We start from the raw sequence: 21,506 nt of genomic DNA, 5'->3' as shown, positions 1-21,506 counted from the left end.
GGGGCAATGTGGCAGATGTTGCAAGTGTATGGTGTAGGAGGTAGGTTACTGAAAGCAGTGAAGAGTTTTTACGAGGATAGTGAGGCTCAAGTTAGAGTATGTAGGAAAGAGGGAAATTTTTTCCCAGTAAAAGTAGGCCTTAGACAAGGATGTGTGATGTCACCGTGGTTGTTTAATATATTTATAGATGGGGTTGTAAGAGAAGTAAATGCGAGGGTTTTGGCAAGAGGCGTGGAGTTAAAAGATAAAGAATCACACACAAAGTGGGAGTTGTCACAGCTGCTCTTTGCTGATGACACTGTGCTCTTGGGAGATTCTGAAGAGAAGTTGCAGAGATTGGTGGATGAATTTGGTAGGGTGTGCAAAAGAAGAAAATTAAAGGTGAATACAGGAAAGAGTAAGGTTATGAGGATAACAAAAAGATTAGGTGATGAAAGATTGAATATCAGATTGGAGGGAGAGAGTATGGAGGAGGTGAACGTATTCAGATATTTGGGAGTGGACGTGTCAGCGGATGGGTCTATGAAAGATGAGGTGAATCATAGAATTGATGAGGGAAAAAGAGTGAGTGGTGCACTTAGGAGTCTGTGGAAACAAAGAACTTTGTCCTTGGAGGCAAAGAGGGGAATGTATGAGAGTATAGTTTTACCAACGCTCTTATATGGGTGTGAAGCGTGGGTGATGAATGTTGCAGCGAGGAGAAGGCTGGAGGCAGTGGAGATGTCATGTCTGAGGGCAATGTGTGGTGTGAATATAATGCAGAGAATTCGTAGTTTGGAAGTTAGGAGGAGGTGCGGGATTACCAAAACTGTTGTCCAGAGGGCTGAGGAAGGGTTGTTGAGGTGGTTCGGACATGTAGAGAGAATGGAGCGAAACAGAATGACTTCAAGAGTGTATCAGTCTGTAGTGGAAGGAAGGCGGGGTAGGGGTCGGCCTAGGAAGGGTTGGAGGGAGGGGGTAAAGGAGGTTTTGTGTGCGAGGGGCTTGGACTTCCAGCAGGCATGCGTGAGCGTGTTTGATAGGAGTGAATGGAGACAAATGGTTTTTAATACTTGACGTGCTGTTGGAGTGTGAGCAAAGTAACATTTATGAAGGGATTCAGGGAAACCGGCAGGCCGGACTTGAGTCCTGGAGATGGGAAGTACAGTGCCTGCACTCTGAAGGAGGGGTGTTAATGTTGCAGTTTAAAAACTGTAGTGTAAAGCACCCTTCTGGCAAGACAGTGATGGAGTGAATGATGGTGAAAGTTTTTCTTTTTCGGGCCACCCTGCCTTGGTGGGAATCGGCCGGTGTGATAATAAATAATAAAAAATAAAATATGATAGAGTGGATAGAGGAGCAATGTGGCAGTTGTTGCAAGTATATGGAATAGGTGGTAAGTTATTAAATGCTGTAAAGAGTTTTTATGAGGATAGTGAGGCTCAGGTTAGGGTGTGTAAAAGAGAGGGAGACTACTTCCCGATAAAAGTAGGTCTTAGACAGGAATGTGTAATGTCACCATGGTTGTTTAATATATTTATAGATGGGGTTGTAAAAGAAGTAAATGCTAGGGTGTTCGGGAGAGGGGTGGGATGATGATGATGAAAGTATTTTCTGTTTGGGTTATAGGAGGGTGGGGGCAGGAGGAAAGAGGAGTGATTGGTGGAATGATGAAGTAAAGGGTGTGATAAAAGAGAAAAAGGTAGCTTACGAGAGGTTTTTACAAAGCAGAAGTGTTATAAGAAGAGCAGAGTATATTGAGAGTAAAAGAAAGGTGAAGAGAGTGGTGAGGGAGTGCAAAAGGAGAGCAGATGAAAGAGTGGGAGAGGCACTGTCAAGAAATTTTAATGAAAATAAGAAAAAATTTTGGAGAGAGTTAAACAAGTTAAGAAAGCCTAGGGAAAGTATGGATTTGTCCATTAAAAACAGAGTAGGGGAGTTAGTAGATGGGGAGAGGGAGGTATTAGGTAGATGGCGAGAATATTTTGAGGAACTTTTAAATGTTGAGGAAGAAAGGGAGGCGGTAATTTCATGCACTGGCCAGGGAAGTATACCATCTTTTAGGAGTGAAGAAGAGCAGAATGTAAGTGTGGTGGAGGTACGTGAGGCATTACGTACAATGAAAGGGGGTAAAGCAGCTGGAACTGATGGGATCATGACAGAAATGTTAAAAGCAGGGGGGGATATAGTGTTGGAGTGGTTGGTACTTTTGTTTAATAAATGTATGAAAGAGGGGAAGGTACCTAGGGATTGGCAGAGAGCATGTATAGTCCCTTTATATAAAGGGAAAGGGGACAAAAGGGATTGTAAAAATTATAGAGGAATAAGTTTACTGCTTGTAGGTAGTAGGTTGGTAGACAGCAACCACCCAGGGAAGTACTACCGTCCTGCCAGATGACTGTGAAACAAAAACCTGTAACTGTTTTGCATGATGGTAGGATTGCTGGTTTCTTTTTCTGTCTCATAAACACGCTAAGATAACAGGGATATCTTGCTACTCCTACTTACACTTTGGTCACACTTCACAGACACGCACATGCATATATATATATACATACATCTAGGTTTTTCTCCTTTTTCTAAATAGCTCTTGTTCTTTTTTATTTCTTCTATTGTCCATGGGGAAGTGGAAAAGAATCTTTCCTCCGTAAGCCATGCGTGTCGTATGAGGCGACTAAAATGCCGGGAGCAATGGGCTAGTAACCCCTTCTCCTGTATACAATTACTAAAAAAGAGAAGAAGAAAAACTTTATAAAACTGGGTTGCTTAAATGTGCGTGGATGTAGTGCGGATGACAAGAAACAGATGATTGTTGATGTTATGAATGAAAAGAAGTTGGATGTCCTGGCCCTAAGCGAAACAAAGCTGAAGGGGGTAGGAGAGTTTCAGTGGGGGGGAAATAAATGGGATTAAATCTGGAGTATCTGAGAGAGTTAGAGCAAAGGAAGGGGTAGCAGTAATGTTAAATGATCAGTTATGGAAGGAGAAAAGAGAATATGAATGTGTAAATTCAAGAATTATGTGGATTAAAGTAAAGGTTGGATGCGAGAAGTGGGTCATAATAAGCGTGTATGCACCTGGAGAAGAGAGGAATGCAGAGGAGAGAGAGAGATTTTGGGAGATGTTAAGTGAATGTATAGGAGCCTTTGAACCAAGTGAGAGAGTAATTGTGGTAGGGGACTTGAATGCTAAAGTAGGAGAAACTTTTAGAGAGGGTGTGGTAGGTAAGTTTGGGGTGCCAGGTGTAAATGATAATGGGAGCCCTTTGATTGAACTTTGTATAGAAAGGGGTTTAGTTATAGGTAATACATATTTTAAGAAAAAGAGGATAAATAAGTATACAAGATATGATGTAGGGCGAAATGACAGTAGTTTGTTGGATTATGTATTGGTAGATAAAAGACTGTTGAGTAGACTTCAAGATGTACATGTTTATAGAGGGGCCACAGATATATCAGATCACTTTCTAGTTGTAGCTACACTGAGAGTAAAAGGTAGATGGGATACAAGGAGAATAGAAGCATCAGGGAAGAGAGAGGTGAAGGTTTATAAACTAAAAGAGGAGGCAGTTAGGGTAAGATATAAACAGCTATTGGAGGATAGATGGGCTAATGAGAGCATAGGCAATGGGGTCGAAGAGGTATGGGGTAGGTTTAAAAATGTAGTGTTAGAGTGTTCAGCAGAAGTTTGTGGTTACAGGAAAGTGGGTGCAGGAGGGAAGAGAAGCGATTGGTGGAATGATGATGTAAAGAGAGTAGTAAGGGAGAAAAAGTTAGCATATGAGAAGTTTTTACAAAGTAGAAGTGATGCAAGGAGGGAAGAGTATATGGAGAAAAAGAGAGAAGTTAAGAGAGTGGTGAAGCAATGTAAAAAGAGAGCAAATGAGAGAGTGGGTGAGATGTTATCAACAAATTTTGTTGAAAATAAGAAAAAGTTTTGGAGTGAGATTAACAAGTTAAGAAAGCCTAGAGAACAAATGGATTTGTCAGTTAAAAATAGGAGAGGAGAGTTATTAAATGGAGAGTTAGAGGTATTGGGAAGATGGAAGGAATATTTTGAGGAATTGTTAAATGTTGATGAAGATAGGGAAGCTGTGATTTCGTGTATAGGGCAAGGAGGAATAACATCTTGTAGGAGTGAGGAAGAGCCAGTTGTGAGTGTGGGGGAAGTTCGTGAGGCAGTAGGTAAAATGAAAGGGGGTAAGGCAGCCGGGATTGATGGGATAAAGATAGAAATGTTAAAAGCAGGTGGGGATATAGTTTTGGAGTGGTTGGTGCAATTATTTAATAAATGTATGGAAGAGGGTAAGGTACCTAGGGATTGGCAGAGAGCATGCATAGTTCCTTTGTATAAAGGCAAAGGGGATAAAAGAGAGTGCAAAAATTATAGGGGGATAAGTCTGTTGAGTGTACCTGGTAAAGTGTATGGTAGAGTTATAATTGAAAGAATTAAGAGTAAGACGGAGAATAGGATAGCAGATGAACAAGGAGGCTTTAGGAAAGGTAGGGGGTGTGTGGACCAGGTGTTTACAGTGAAACATATAAGTGAACAGTATTTAGATAAGGCTAAAGAGGTCTTTGTGGCATTTATGGATTTGGAAAAGGCGTATGACAGGGTGGATAGGGGGGCAATGTGGCAGATGTTGCAAGTGTATGGTGTAGGAGGTAGGTTACTGAAAGCAGTGAAGAGTTTTTACGAGGATAGTGAGGCTCAAGTTAGAGTATGTAGGAAAGAGGGAAATTTTTTCCCAGTAAAAGTAGGCCTTAGACAAGGATGTGTGATGTCACCGTGGTTGTTTAATATATTTATAGATGGGGTTGTAAGAGAAGTAAATGCGAGGGTCTTGGCAAGAGGCATGGAGTTAAAAGATAAAGAATCACACACAAAGTGGGAGTTGTCACAGCTGCTCTTTGCTGATGACACTGTGCTCTTGGGAGATTCTGAAGAGAAGTTGCAGAGATTGGTGGATGAATTTGGTAGACCATACCCCCGGCCGGGATTGAACCCGCGGTCATAGAGTCTCATTGAGACTCTATGACCGCGGGTTCAATCCCGGCCGGGGGTATGGTTTATTTGCAATCGTGTCATTACGATTTCTTAAGTCATGAATTTGGTAGGGTGTGCAAAAGAAGAAAATTAAAGGTGAATACAGGAAAGAGTAAGGTTATGAGGATAACAAAAAGATTAGGTGATGAAAGATTGAATATCAGATTGGAGGGAGAGAGTATGGAGGAGGTGAACGTATTCAGATATTTGGGAGTGGACGTGTCAGCGGATGGGTCTATGAAAGATGAGGTGAATCATAGAATTGATGAGGGAAAAAGAGTGAGTGGTGCACTTAGGAGTCTGTGGAGACAAAGAACTTTGTCCTTGGAGGCAAAGAGGGGAATGTATGAGAGTATAGTTTTACCAACGCTCTTATATGGGTGTGAAGCGTGGGTGATGAATGTTGCAGCGAGGAGAAGGCTGGAGGCAGTGGAGATGTCATGTCTGAGGGCAATGTGTGGTGTGAATATAATGCAGAGAATTCGTAGTTTGGAAGTTAGGAGGAGGTGCGGGATTACCAAAACTGTTGTCCAGAGGGCTGAGGAAGGGTTGTTGAGGTGGTTCGGACATGTAGAGAGAATGGAGCGAAACAGAATGACTTCAAGAGTGTATCAGTCTGTAGTGGAAGGAAGGCGGGGTAGGGGTCGGCCTAGGAAGGGTTGGAGGGAGGGGGTAAAGGAGGTTTTGTGTGCGAGGGGCTTGGACTTCCAGCAGGCATGCGTGAGCGTGTTTGATAGGAGTGAATGGAGACAAATGGTTTTTAATACTTGACGTGCTGTTGGAGTGTGAGCAAAGTAACATTTATGAAGGGATTCAGGGAAACCGGCAGGCCGGACTTGAGTCCTGGAGATGGGAAGTACAGTGCCTGCACTCTGAAGGAGGGGTGTTAATGTTGCAGTTTAAAAACTGTAGTGTAAAGCACCCTTCTGGCAAGACAGTGATGGAGTGAATGATGGTGAAAGTTTTTCTTTTTCGGGCCACCCTGCCTTGGTGGGAATCGGCCGGTGTGATAATAAATAAAAAGTTTATTGAGTATACCAGGAAAAGTATACGGTAGAGTTATAATTGAAAGAATTAGAGGTAAGACAGAATGTAGAATTGCGGATGAGCAAGGAGGCTTCAGAGTGGGTAGGGGATGTGTAGATCAAGTGTTTACATTGAAGCATATATGTGAACAGTATTTTGATAAAGGTAGGGAAGTTTTTTGTAGGTAGTAGGTTGGTAGACAGCAACCGCCCAGGGAGGTACTACCGTCCTGCCAAGCGAGTGTAAAACGAAAGCCTGTAATTGTTTTACATGATGGTAGGATTGCTGGTGTCTTTTGTCTGTCTCATAAATATGCAAGATTACAGGTAAGTCTTGCTACTTCTACTTACACTTAGGTCACACTAAACATACATGTACAAGCATATATATACACACCCCTCTGGGTTTTCTTCTATTTTCTTTCTAATTCTTGTTCTTGTTTATTTCCTCTTATCTCCATGGGGAAGTGGAACAGAATTCTTCCTCTGTAAGCCATGCGTGTCGTAAGAGGCGACTAAAATGCCGGGAGCAAGGGGCTAGTAACCCCTTCTCCTGTATATATTACTAAATTTAAAAGGAGAAACTTCAGTTTTTTCTTTTGGGCCACCCCACCTCAGTGGGATACGGCTGGTACGTTGAAAGAAGAAAGAAGAAGAAGGGAAGTTTTTATTGCATTTATGGATTTAGAAAAGGCATATGATAGAGTGGATAGAGGAGCAATGTGGCAGATGTTGCAAGTTTAGGGAATAGGTGGTAAGTTACTAAATGCTGTAAAGAGCTTTTATGAGGATAGTGAGGCTCAGGTTAGGGTGTGTAGAAGAGAGGGAGAATACTTCCCGGTAAAAGTAGGTCTTAGACAGGGATGTGTAATGTCACCATGGTTGTTTAATATATTTATAGATAGGGTTGTAAAAGAAGTAAATGCTAGGGTGTTCGGGAGAGGGCTGGGATTAAATTATGGGGAATCAAATTCAAAATGGGAATTGACACAGTTACTTTTTGCTGATGATACTGTGCTTATGGGAGATTCTAAAGAAAAATTGCAAAGGTTAGTGGATGAGTTTGGGAATGTGTGTAAAGGTAGAAAGTTGAAAGTGAACATAGAAAAGAGTAAGGTGATGAGGGTATCAAATAATTTAGATAAAGAAAAATTGGATATCAAATTGGGGAGGAGGAGTATGGAAGAAGTGAATGTTTTCAGATACTTGGGAGTTGACGTGTCGGTGGATGGATTTGTGAAGGATGAGGTTAATCATAGAATTGATGAGGGAAAAAAGGTGAGTGGTGCGATGAGGTATATGTGGAGTCAAAAAACGTTATCTATGGAGGCAAAGAAGGGAATGTATGAAAGTATAGTAGTACCAACACTCTTATATGGATGTGAAGCTTGGGTGGTAAATGCAGCAGCGAGGAGACGGTTGGAGGCAGTGGAGATGTCCTGTCTAAGGGCAATGTGTGGTGTAAATATTATGCAGAAAATTCGGAGTGTGGAAATTAGGAGGTGTGGAGTTAATAAAAGCATTAGTCAGAGGGCAGAAGAGGGGTTGTTGAGGTGGTTTGGTCATTTAGAGAGAATGGATCAAAGTAGAATGACATGGAAAGCATATAAATCTATAGGGGAAGGAAAGAGGGGTAGGGGTCGTCCTCGAAAGGGTTGGAAAGAGGGGGTAAAGGAGGTTTTGTGGGCGAGGGGCTTGGACTTCCAGCAAGCGTGCATGAGCGTGTTAGATAGGAGTGAATGGAGACGAATGATACTTGGGACCTGACGATCTGTTGGAGTGTGAGCAGGGTAATATTTAGTGAAGGGATTCAGGGAAACCGGTTATTTTCATATAGTCGGACTTGAGTCCTGGAAATGGGAAGTACAATGCCTGCACTTTAAAGGAGGGGTTTGGGATATTGGCAGTTTGGAGGGATATGTTGTGTATCTTTATACGTATATGCTTCTAAACTGTTGTATTCTGAGCACCTCTGCAAAAGCAGTGATAATGTGTGAGTGTGGTGAAAGTGTTGAATGATGAAAGTATTTTCTTTTTGGGGATTTTCTTTCTTTTTTGGGTCACCCTGCCTCGGTGGGAGACGACCAACTTGTTGAAAAAAAAAATATATATATATATATATATATATATATATATATATATATATATATATATATGCTTGTACATGCATGTGTAGTGTGACCAAAGTGTAAGTAGAAGTAGCAAGACGTACCTGATATCTTTCATGTTTCAGAGACAGAAAAAAGACACCAGCAATCCTACCATAATGTAAAACAAATACAGGCTTTCGTTTTACATTCACTTGACAGGACGGTAGTACCTCCCTGGGTAGTTGCTGTCTACAAACCTACTACCTACAGAACAAATAATTATTGTAACTAATTATATTCAAGTAATAAAAAGTAAATAAATGAATACAAGTTCATCCTGTGTATAAATGTGCGATGGTGATATTTCAATTTCATGATGGTGTTATTGTACCATTGCAAAGTCAAAATATCTTGAGTCAAACCAGGTATCATAAATCAAGGAACATCTGTATAGTTCAGTAAAATGCTTGTAACAACTGACTATTGTAAATCTCTTACATACAAAGTTGACAAAGAAAATGTAATAATTAAAGAACTACCCAATTCATTACCTCAAAAGTCTTATAATCTTCATCACAGATGTGAGGCCCATTAGGACATGCCTTAAACAACCAGTTACTGATGGGCAGAGGAAAGCCCTGGCTTGAACATGAGACCTCCAGCGTTTTTCCAGCATTAACATACGATGAAGCACCTCTAATCATTGCAGTGGGTTTACCTGTAAATTCCGTGCAAGAACAATATCTTTAGGTCACTTAACAAGAAGCAGTTTAAAAAATATTCAACAATAACAAACAATTGTTTTTTTAAGAATACCTGGAGTTTACCTGGAGAGAGTTCCGGGGGTCAACGCCCCCGCGGCCCGGTCTGTGACCAGGCCTCCTGGTGGATCAGAGCCTGATCAACCAGGCTGTTGCTGCTGGCTGCACGCAAACCAACGTACGAGCCACAGCCCGGCTGATCAGGAACTGACTTTAGGTGCTTGTCCAGTGCCAGCTTGAAGACTGCCAGGGGTCTGTTGGTAATCCCCCTTATGTGTGCTGGGAGGCAGTTGAACAGTCTCGGGCCCCTGACACTTATTGTATGGTCTCTTAACGTGCTAGTGACACCCCTGCTTTTCATTGGGGGGATGGTGCATCGTCTGCCAAGTCTTTTGCTTTCGTAGTGAGTGATTTTCGTGTGCAAGTTCGGTACTAGTCCCTCTAGGATTTTCCAGGTGTATATAATCATGTATCTCTCCCTCCTGCGTTCCAGGGAATACAGGTTTAGGAACCTCAAGCGCTCCCAGTAATTGAGGTGTTTTATCTCCGTTATGCGCGCCGTGAAAGTTCTCTGTACATTTTCTAGGTCGGCAATTTCACCTGCCTTGAAAGGTGCTGTTAGTGTGCAGCAATATTCCAGCCTAGATAGAACAAGTGACCTGAAGAGTGTCATCATGGGCTTGGCCTCCCTAGTTTTGAAGGTTCTCATTATCCATCCTGTCATTTTTCTAGCAGATGCGATTGATACAATGTTATGGTCCTTGAAGGTGAGATCCTCCGACATGATCACTCCCAGGTCTTTGACGTTGGTGTTTCGCTCTATTTTGTGGCCAGAATTTGTTTTGTACTCTGATGAAGATTTAATTTCCTCATGTTTACCATATCTGAGTAATTGAAATTTCTCATCGTTGAACTTCATATTGTTTTCTGCAGCCCACTGAAAGATTTGGTTGATGTCCGCCTGGAGCCTTGCAGTGTCTGCAATGGAAGACACTGTCATGCAGATTCGGGTGTCATCTGCAAAGGAAGACACGGTGCTGTGGCTGACATCCTTGTCTATGTCGGATATGAGGATGAGGAACAAGATGGGAGCGAGTACTGTGCCTTGTGGAACAGAGCTTTTCACCGTAGCTGCCTCGGACTTTACTCTGTTGACGACTACTCTCTGTGTTCTGTTAGTGAGGAAATTATAGATCCATCGACCGACTTTTCCTGTTATTCCTTTAGCACGCATTTTGTGCGCTATTACGCCATGGTCACACTTGTCGAAGGCTTTTGCAAAGTCTGTATATATTACATCTGCATTCTTTTTGTCTTCTAGTGCATTTAGGACCTTGTCGTAGTGATCCAATAGTTGAGACAGACAGGAGCGACCTGTTCTAAACCCATGTTGCCCTGGGTTGTGTAACTGATGGGTTTCTAGATGGGTGGTGATCTTGCTTCTTAGGACCCTTTCAAAGATTTTTATGATATGGGATGTTAGTGCTATTGGTCTGTAGTTCTTTGCTGTTGCTTTACTGCCCCCTTTGTGGAGTGGGGCTATGTCTGTTGTTTTTAGTAACTGTGGGACGACCCCCGTGTCCATGCTCCCTCTCCATAGGATGGAAAAGGCTCGTGATAGGGGCTTCTTGCAGTTCTTGATGAACACAGAGTTCCATGAGTCTGGCCCTGGGGCAGAGTGCATGGGCATGTCATTTATCGCCTGTTCGAAGTCATTTGGCGTCAGGATAACATCGGATAGGCTTGTGTTAATCAAATTTTGTGGCTCTCTCATAAAAAATTCATTTTGATCTTCGACTCTCAGTCTGGTTAGCGGCTTGCTAAAAACTGAGTCATACTGGGACTTGAGTAGCTCACTCATTTCCTTGCTGTCATCTGTGTAGGACCCATCTTGTTTAAGTAGGGGCCCAATACTGGACGTTGTTCTCGATTTTGATTTGGCATAGGAGAAGAAATACTTTGGGTTTCTTTCGATTTCATTTATGGCTTTTAGTTCTTCCCGCGATTCCTGACTCCTAAAGGATTCTTTTAGCTTAAGTTCGATGCTTGCTATTTCTCTGACCAGTGTCTCCCTACGCATTTCAGATATATTGACCTCTTTTAGCCGCTCTGTTATTCTTTTCCGTCGCCTGTAAAGGGAGCGCCTGTCTCTTTCTATTTTACATCTACTCCTCCTTTTTCTTAGAGGAATAAGCCTTGTGCAAACATCGAGTGCCACCGAGTTAATCTGTTCTAGGCATAAGTTGGGGTCTGTGTTGCTTAGTATATCTTCCCAGCTTATATCGGTTAGGAATTGGTTTACTTGGTCCCACTTTATGTTTTTGTTATTGAAGTTGAATTTGGTGAATGCTCCCTCGTGACTAGTCTCATTATGTCGGTCTGGGGCTCCACGCATACATGTCTGAACCTCAATTATGTTGTGATCTGAGTATATTGTTTTTGATATGGTGACATTTCTTATCAGATCATCATTGTTAGTGAAGATGAGGTCTAGTGTATTCTCCAGTCTAGTAGGCTCTATTATTTGCTGGTTTAAATTGAATTTTGTGCAGAGATTTAAAAGCTCGTGTGAGTGTGAGTTTTCATCAGAGCTGCCTCCTGGTGTTATTACTGCAACAATATTATTTGCTATATTCCTCCATTTTAGGTGCCTTAAGTTGAAATCCCCCAGGAGCAAGATGTTGGGTGCAGGAGCTGGAAGATTTTCCAGACAGTGGTCAATTTTTAACAGCTGTTCCTGGAATTGCTGGGATGTTGCATCCGGAGGCTTGTAGACTACCACAATGACTAGGTTTTGGTTCTCGACCTTTACTGCTAAAACTTCCACTACATCATTTGAGGCATTAAGCAGTTCTGTGCAAACAAGTGACTCTGCAATGTACAGGCCAACCCCCCCCCCTTTTGCCTGTTCACTCTGTCACATCTGTATAGGTTGTAACCTGGGATCCATATTTCGTTGTCCAAGTGATCCTTTATGTGGGTCTCAGTGAAAGCCGCGAACATTGCCTTTGCCTCTGCAAGCAGTCCACGGATGAAAGGTATTTTGTTGTTTGTTGCTGGCTTTAGACCCTGTATATTTGCAAAGAAGAATGTTATCGGACTGGTGGTATTGTTGGTACTGGGGGGGGGGGATTTTTTTTCCGGCATTAGTATCTGTATCTGTTGGTTTGGAGTGGAGGCCATCGACTGTGGTTCCACTCCAGGAATGACTGGATTTGGTGTACGATTTCTGCCATTTCCTGCCAGTTTTTTTTCCTTCCTGGCACTAAAAAACCTCTCCCTCTTGAGTGGCTGTGGCTACCCAGGTTTTCCCATGGCCTGGATGTTTTGTATCTTTTTGTCCCCTTTAGATGGTATGCCTGGCAATTTAAGTTATAGCACAGTCTTTCCTGTACTGAAGAGGTACACAGTTCAGGGTGAAAAAGCTTACAGGAAGGGAGTTTGCATTTTCCTGTTGTCATATGGGCATGGCATTTTCTAGGGTGGTCATAGTTGCACGTCCCATCTGTTTTTCCAGATTTCCCATGCCAGCAGATACCAAGTGCATAGTATGTGCACAGGCTTGGTTTCCGTTTGCCTTGGGTTTCTGTGACTGTATTCCCTGTTGGTGCATGTTTCCCTGTCTTACTTCTATCCTCCCTAGCACCAACAATGGAGCTCCCACCAGTTGTTTTTGGTAATATATCCTCACTATTGCTAGTGGAGTCCTCTTGTTTGCTATTTCCTGCGGTATTTCTAGTTTGCAATATTGGTTTTATCTTATCTTTGACTACACTTGTTTCCCTACTATGGCTCCTGTCCCCTATGAGGTCATTTATATGTATTCCTTCCTGCGTATAGTTCCCGACTACCTGGACAAAATCTCCAGCTTCACCATTTCTGTCTCCCAGGACAGCATCTCCAGCTTCACCATTACTGTCTCCCAGGACAGCACCTCCAGCTTCACCATTACTGTCTCCCAGGACAGCACCTCCAGCTTCACCATTACTGTCTCCCAGGACAGCACTATTCACCCCCTCCCACATTTACTGACTACCAGGACTTCATCTCCAGCCTTACAGTTTCTGACTACATGGCCAGTATCAAGGGCAGTACCATTCAGCACAGACTTTTTATGTTCCCATCTGTTGTAGAAAGCTTCCAGGTTGTCTATGAAAGCAGCTTTGATGTTGTCCTCTTTTAATACCCTTGTGATTTTAGTCCACAGATTTATCTCATTTGGGCATACCCAAAAACATTTCCCTGTTTTAACACTGCTTGTAGCTAGTTCTTGGATATCTGCACAAGGGGCGTGACACCAATTTCCACACAAATGACAATTTATCCATGTGGAAGCCCGTTTGTTTGACTGACCACAGACTACACACAGCTTCATAATGATTTGAATGGTTGATTTACTGCAATTCTACTAGCAACCTCTTGAATATTCTATTAATAACCTCCTTAAATGAAGCTCTAGCTATTTGTATTTCTGTTTCTAACTGTTTTTGTATATTGGACAGCTTACCGTGCACGTTCCTGATATATATTTAATGTTTGTGTTTATAAGGGCGCCTACAACCCCATCCGTTTACAGTCTGCTTTATTGTCCAACGAAACCGTTTGAAACCAGTCAAGGGTTCGGACCAGTCAAGGGTTCGGACCAGTCAAGGGTTCGGACCAGTCAAGGGTTCGGACCAGTCGATCTGATCTGATCAGTGGGTCGCTTATTTAAAACATACTGGTCGGTGATTTGGGCTAACACATGAAGGATCTACTGGAAATTATCTACCCGAGTAATATGTGATTTGATTGATACAAAAGTATAACTTGCGTGTTGAAGAAACCGGTGATTTCTGGCAGCTCCTACAATGACGAACGGTCGACCTCAACCCTTGTTTATCAATCGCTGTATCTAGCTTTTCTATTTTTTTTCCGTCTCCACCACAATAAATGCTATATTATCACTATAGTTGACTGGTGGAAATTTTGGAGGAAGGACGCTTTTTCTGTAGTAATATTTGCTTCTGGTTGTGTATATTGCGACCGCTGGTAACTACAGGTTATATGAAATTCACAGTATACGTCTGGTATTTCAAGAAAAAAGAAACTAATGAAAGTCACTCCACTCCACTAAGTACCATTATAATACTGGTTAGTTGCTACTACAACACTGTATTCTGCTATTCACTGGTATCACTAGATTATATGCGAGTACACTAGCAAGCCAGGAAGATTATTAAAAACAGCTGACCTGTGGTAAGTTTCTGGCGACTTCTGGCACCAGCCTCTATAGGCTTATCACTTCATTTACAAATTCACCTGTTTTCAAATGACACTTTAGCCTTTATCAACAATATACTAGGGAGCCACTGTAGTATACACTATACACTATGTATACTCAATGTTATCAGGGAGACTTTCTTTCCTCTGACACGAAAAGTTCAATTATTATTATTTTTTTCACACGGGACACAGGCCTATGATTCCCCTCTGGCAGTAAACTCTGCTAGGTAGTGCACACTAATTCTCCTTTTTTGACTCAGTATATAATGTTTTCCGCCCAAGATTGGTTCCAGGCGCTAGAGGGATGTATCGTATAGGATTGATGACACAAATTAAAGTTCTAGCACGTAAGAGCGACCGTGAAAACACCAGAAAACCCGGAGCACAACGAGGCACGCTGACACTCTGTCACGCAATAATAGGGTGTAAGAGGGTGTAAGGTAAGAGTTCAGGTGTGCTAGGTATGGTAGCCCTCCTGACCACCCCACCCACATGTAATATACTGCGACATTTAACCCTTTCAGGGTTTCGGCCGTACTAGTACGGCTTATGCTCCAGGGTCCATGATGTACTAGTACTCAAATTCTAGCACCTTCAAAACTAGTGAGAGAAAGCTGGTAGGCCTACATATGATAGAATGGGTCTATGTGGTAAGTGTGCGCAGTATAAAAAAATCCTGCAGCACACAGTGCGTAATGAGAAAAAAAAACTTTGACCGTGTTTTTGGAACAGCGACTTTGCACTGTATTTTCATATGGTATTTATTGCTGTATTCTAGTTTTCCTGGTCTCATTGTATAGAATGGAAGACATATTACAGAAAGAGAGATGATTTTGACTGGTTTTACAATGAAAAGTACCTTGAAATTAATCTCAAAGTTGCAGAAATGTTCGATTTTTACCAAAGTTCAAAAGTAAACAAATCATGCTAAGCGTCCAATACATGTCAACTGGTGAGTCTAATATTCTTTCATAAGTGCGCCGATATTATTTATACCATTTCTACACTAATGCAGTAGTCTGCATTTTTTGTGAGAATAAAAATTCAAAATGGAAAGCAAAAGAAAGTAAGAGGGGCCTGGGGACGTGACTAATGAACAGAGGAAATGTTATTTTAGTGCCAGGAATGTCTTTCTTGTTTATTCTGGACCCTATTTAGAAATCGGCATCTTTTGAAATTTGTGTGAAATTGGCAAAATTGCTAAATTCTGACCACTGTATTGGATAGTTGAAATCGGTAAATTGGTGGTTTCTTGTAATCATTCGATAGAAAAAATGGAGTTCTAGCGAAATAGGTATGATTTTTGTCGACTATCCCAAAATCTCTCTCTCTCCTCTACACTTCTCTCTTCTCCAGGTGCATATACACTTACTATAACCCACTTTTCACATCCAACCTTTATTTTACTCCACATAATCCTTGAATTAATACATTTATAGTCCCTCTTTTCCTGCCATATCTTATCCTTCAACATTAACTACAATAAATTGTAATTATCAGAACATAAAAATCATATAAAATAATTTAAAAATGAGAAAAAAAAGGTATACAGTGGACCCCCGCATAGCGAACTTAATCCGTGCAAGAGGGCTGGTCGTTATGCGAAATGTTCGCTATGCGAATTAATTTTCCCCATAAGAAATAATGGAAATAAAATTAATCCGTGCAAGACACCCAAAAGTATGAAAAAAAAATTTTTTTACCACAAAAAAATGTTAATTTTAGTACACACAAACTGAAAAAGGCATGCACAATTACATGACACTTACTTTTATTGAAGATCTGGTGATGATTGATGGGATGGGAGGAGGGGAGAGAGAGTGTTAGTGTTTAGAAGGGGAATCCCCTTCCATTAGGACTTGAGGTAGCAAGTCCTTTTCCGGGGTTACTTCCCTTCTTCTTTTAATGCCACTAGGACCAGCTTCAGAGTCACTGGACCTCTGTCGCACAACAAATCTGTCCATAGAGCTCTGTACCTCCCGTTCCTTTACGATTTGTCTAAAATGGGCCATAACATTGTCATTGAAATAGTCACCAGCACGGCTTGCAACAGCTGTGTCAGGGTGATTTTCATCCATAAAGGTTTGCAGTTCAACCCACTGTGCACACATTTCCTTAATTTTTGAAGTAGGCACAATGGATTCCACAACTGGCATAGGCTTCTCAGGGTTAGCCCCAAACCCTTCAAAATCTTTCTTAATTTCCATACTAATTCTCACCCTTTTTACCACAGGGTTGGCACTAGAAGCTTTCTTGGGGCCCATGGTCACTTATTTTCCAGAAACAGCACCGAAAACACTGTAATAATACGAAATATTCCGAGTGTATGCTTGAATGTTACCGCGGAGGCTGGCTGGTAAACAATGGACGCGTCTCGGACGAAGGTCGCTGAGCGGGTTTTTGTCCACTATGCGGGGCAAAATTTTGGCAAACAAAGCGTTCGCTATGCGGATTGTTCGCTATGCAAGGCGTTCGCTATGCGGGGGTCCACTGTATTGGCAACACTTCTGCAAGTGGCAGGACTCAATGTTGCCATCAGGTGAGCATTAATTGCCAACTTTGGAGCCTCATATCTCGGTAAGTACTGACCCTAATTTTTTCATTTTCACCCTACCCTATAACACTTAGAAATATGTTCTCTTTATTTCTATAAAAGTACGATTCAATCAATCAATCAATCAAGTTTATTCTCTATAAGGATTACAATGCGGGGTTTGCAGATTTTAGTTACTGTGTGGTTTACATGTAATAAAATACTAATTACAGAGGGGGCCACTAGGACACCTAGCATCGCTAGGCATTTCGGGCAAACTTAGATTAATTCTTAACTCTAAATTATTACAAATTATGGAGTAAGTTGGCATTATGGCTAAGTGACTAAATACTAGTTTGTGAGTTTAGCAATGTGAATGTTTTTGTTTTGGCACAATACATAGTTTCTATATTGGGGTATCACAGGCAAACTTATGACTAGTTAGGATTCATTATTTTAAGATTAAGATTCATATTTCTGTGTTTATAGTCAAATCGGTGAGTGAGTGTAAGTGTGAACCACCACGTAGTATTCATGTAGTTAGTTGACGGGGTGTATCAGGGAGATAAGATGTTTTCTAACGGTAGTTTTGAAGGTGATGAATGTGTCTGCAGTTCTAGAGTTTTCAGGTAGGGTGTTCTAGATTTTAGGGCCTTTGATATACATTGAATTTTTGTAAAGGTTTAGTCGGATATGGGGAATGTTATAGAGATGTTTGTGTCTGGTGTTATGCCTGTGGGTCCTGTCACAACTATCAAGAAAGGGTTTTAGGTCAAGGTTAATATTGGAATTTAAGGTCCTACAGATGTAGATTGCACAGTAGTAAGTGTGGATGTTCTGAACAGGGAGTAAGTTTAGATCTATGAAGAGTGGGTGGTGTGTTGCCAGGGATGGGATTTAGTGATTATTCTTACTGCGGCTTTTTGTTGGGTTATTATTGGCTTTAGGTGTGTTGCTGCAGTTGATCCCCAAGCACAAATAGCATAGGTGAGGTATGGATAAATGAGTGAATGGTATAGTGTGAGAAGATTCCAACTGTTTTGGATACTTTTTTTGTTATGTGTTGGATATGGGTGCTGAAATTCAGGTTGTTGTCGAGGTATAGGCCTAGGAATTTACCCTCATTATGTCTGGCAATTAGAGTGTTGTCTATCTTAATGTTAAGTTGCGCAACACCTGCTCTGCTACCAAACATAATATAGTAGGTTTTGTCAGTGTTAAGTTTAAGTTTATTGACTGTCATCCAAGTCGATATTTTGATCAGCTCCTCGTTAACAATGGTGTTGTGGGTAGCAGGATTAGGGTGAGAGATGACACGAGTCGTGTCGTCAGCAAAGAGAATGGGTTTCAGGTGTTGGGATACGTTTGGAAGACCATTGATGTAAATGAGGAAGAGCAGGGGACCAAGGACACTTCCCTGCAGAACTCCAGTATCAAGTGGCTGTGTTGATGATACTGTGTCTTTAATGGTGACATACTGATACCTATTAGTAAGGTAGGATTTGAAATATGCAAGCGCATGGGGCACTGGGCAAGAGAATGTACATATATGTTTGGACCGTTTATGGGTTCAGCAATGTTATGTAGAAGTAACACATGCAGTGTCCTCTCTTCCTGGATGCTTTAAGCAATGCCAAGTAAAAGTAATATTTTAGTACAGTACTGTACAGGTATTTAGGTTCCTAGACAGTGAAAGTGAAGTTTTTGACATTTCTTTTATAATGCCCTGGCCACCTACACGAAAATAAAGTGACCCAAAAACAGGAAACACATTTATCATCATTCATTCAATAGTTGTCTTGCCAGAAGTGAGCACGCATAATTTAAATGACTCCAAACTGCAGCATCCCAACTCCTCCTTCAGAGTACAGGGAGTGTACTTCTTACCTTCAAGACTCCAGTCCAGGTAAACAGTTTCCCTGAATCCCCTCTTAGAGGAATTCAGGGAAGTTGAACTTAATATATGTTAAGAAATTATTGGAGCTGTAATACTCATGGTTTTCTTGAAAACTAATGAATATAGGACAGTGAATATTTTACTTCTTTGGGTTACTTTGACTTTGTGAGAAGTAACCAAACAGTTTAAAAAAAAATAGCTTCCATCTTCAATCAAATATAAATATGAATAAAATATATTAAAAACTGAAAAAATCCTACTTACTCTTCACTTCAACGAAAACTGTAGCATTGTCTCTAGCCTTCTTATCACTAGTTATCCCCTCTAACGTATAAAATCCAAAGTCATCAGCAGTCACATTGCTGATTTTCAACCATGATTCAGCAGAGCTTGCATGATGCTCAGTAGTAATCTGTGAACAAGAAGAGATTTTAATTGGATTATTGACCCAGGAATGTTAATGTAAGATGTCTCAAGAAAGAAAAGCAATATGGCATATTTCCATTGGGGCCTTCAGGCCCCTCCCCAAGATGCCATTCCTACCAAATGATTAACATCCATGTGTCTATTAAATGTTAGTTAAACAAGGGCAGCAATTACAAGATCATCTGCTCAAACCAGTACTTCTCACCTTGCCCACAATTCAAACCCCAGTTGTTTCTATTGCGAGTCAAATGCTCTTCCACTGAGACAGTATTTACCGATAATTTTGACAAAAACAAAATTTAATATCTGTGGCAAATTGATTACTATGCAAGTTGTACCATAGTGTTCACACCTATGCCTGTATTTTTTATAAATAAATATTAACTGAACTGAAGTGATCAAAGAAAACTTTACCGGTGGCCAGTGTCTAGGTTATTCTCTCGACAACTAACTCCTGAAAAAGATTTTAAATTCTCTATAATAAGTGAGTAGTTGAAGTAGTAGAAATAAGACAGTGAAGAGGACAACACAGAAGCAAAGAAAGTTTGTCCTTCAAGTATAACTTGAGGCCGTCACAAGATGCTATCAAAAGAACTAGTGACTCGTCTATCAGCTGCCATGCATAATGATAGTACACAAGGCTCTCTCCCAAGGTCAAGCCATGCATAATGATAGTACACAAGGCTCTCTCCCACAGTCAAGCCATGCATAATGATAGTACACAAAGCTCTCTCCCACAGTCAAGTCATGCATAATGACAGTACACAAGGTTCTCTCCCACAGTCAAGCCATGCATAATGATAGTACACAAGGCTCTCTCCCACGGTCTAGCCATGCATAATGATAGTATACAAAGTTCTCTCCCACAGTCAAGCCATACATAATGATAGTACACAAAGCTCTCTCCCACAGTCAAGTCATGCATAATGAGAGTACACAAAGCTCTCTCCCACAGTCAAGTCATGCATAATAACAGTACACAAAGCTCTCTCCCACAGTCAAGTCATGCATAATGATAGTATACAAAGCTCTCTCCCACAGTCAAGCCATGCATAGTGATAGTACACAAAGCTCTCTCCCACAGTCAAGCCATGCATAACGATGAGAAATTTCAATTACTCCGATATGGTAAACATGAGGAAATTAAAACTTCATCAGAGTACAAAACAAATTCCACCCACAAAATAGAGTGAAAAACGAACGTCAAAGACCTGGGAGTGATCATGTCGGAGGATCTCACCTTCAAGGACCATAACATTGTATCAATTGCATCTGCTAGAAAAATGACAGGATGGATAATGAGAACCTTCAAAACTAGGGATGCCAAGCCCATGATGACACTCTTCAGGTCACTCATTCTATCTAGGCTGGAATATTGCTGCACACTAACAGCACCTTTCAAAGAAGGTGAAATTTCTGACCTAGAAAATGTACAGAGAACCTTCACGGCGCGCATAACGGAGATAAAACACCTCAATTACTGGGAGCGCTTGAGGTTCCTGAGGTCTCTTCTCAAAGATCACTTACTCACTCAAAACCAAATAAATACTGAATAACTGAACCTTATAAATTGTATATCCTATATGTTACTCACAATTATATCACACAAATGTTAAACCTAGGACCCAATCTAACTTTATTATTTTTTTAAATACACTACCTAACAGAATACTCCATTCGACTGAATGTACAGCAATGAAAGCAACCATATGACCTGTCTTTGTAATACTCATTTGTGCTTTATAGTTATCTGTTTACAATAATGTTTTATCACTGATTTCATCATTGCTTAGTTAATCTTAAGTTAATTTTAAGCCAGCCTGTAATGCTATGCATATAAGTGGCTTTGGCATGCTGCTCTTACCAGTATTTTTTGTACCTCTGTTTGTATGCTTAAATTACTAAATAAATAAATAAATAAATAAATAAACCTGTACTCCCTGGAATGCAGGCGGGAGAGATACATGATTATATACACCTGGAAAATCCTAGAGGGACTGGTACCAAACTTGCACACGAAAATCATTCACAACAACAGCAAAAGACTTGGCAGACGATGCTACATCCCCCCAATGAAAAGCAGGGGTATCACTAGCACGTTAAGAGACCATACAATAAGTGTCAGGGGCCCGAGACTGTTCAACTGCCTCCCAGCATACATAAGGGGGATTACCAATACACCCCTGGCTGTCTTCAAGCAGGCACTGGACAAGCACCTAAAGTCGGTACCTAACCAGCCAGGCTGTGGCTCGTATGTTGGATTGCATGCAGCCACCAGTAACAGCCTGGTTGATCAGGCTCTGATCCACCAGGAGGCCTGGTCACAGACCGGGCTGCGGGGGCGTTGACCCCCGGAACTCTCTCCAGGTAAACTCCAGTATACAAAGCTCTCTCCCACAGTCAAGCCATGCATAATGATAGTATACCAGGCTCTCTCCCACAGTCAAGCCATGCATAATGATAGTACACAAGGCTCTCTCCCAC

At 41.3% G+C, this 21,506-nt stretch overlaps 1 protein-coding gene across 4 annotated transcripts in view; it reads right to left on the bottom strand.

Moving 5' to 3' along the window:
* The window catches only part of LOC128694154 (vascular endothelial growth factor receptor 1), a 598,057-nt gene that overhangs the window by 143,089 nt on the left and 433,462 nt on the right, over positions 1-21,506 (bottom strand). For all 4 annotated transcript variants that reach the window (XM_070093509.1, XM_070093512.1, XM_070093510.1 and 1 more), the window contains exons 11-12: positions 18,861-19,008; positions 8,692-8,858 (exon numbers count right to left, since the gene is read on the bottom strand). In XM_070093509.1, the coding sequence (XP_069949610.1) occupies positions 8,692-8,858; positions 18,861-19,008 (315 nt within the window). The remainder of the gene's footprint in view (positions 1-8,691; positions 8,859-18,860; positions 19,009-21,506) is intronic.

The sequence above is a fragment of the Cherax quadricarinatus genome, chromosome 43 (genome assembly GCF_038502225.1).
Source record: "Cherax quadricarinatus isolate ZL_2023a chromosome 43, ASM3850222v1, whole genome shotgun sequence".
Taxonomy (NCBI): Eukaryota; Metazoa; Arthropoda; class Malacostraca; order Decapoda; family Parastacidae; genus Cherax; species Cherax quadricarinatus.
This window is presented reverse-complemented; position numbering and strand designations above follow the sequence as displayed.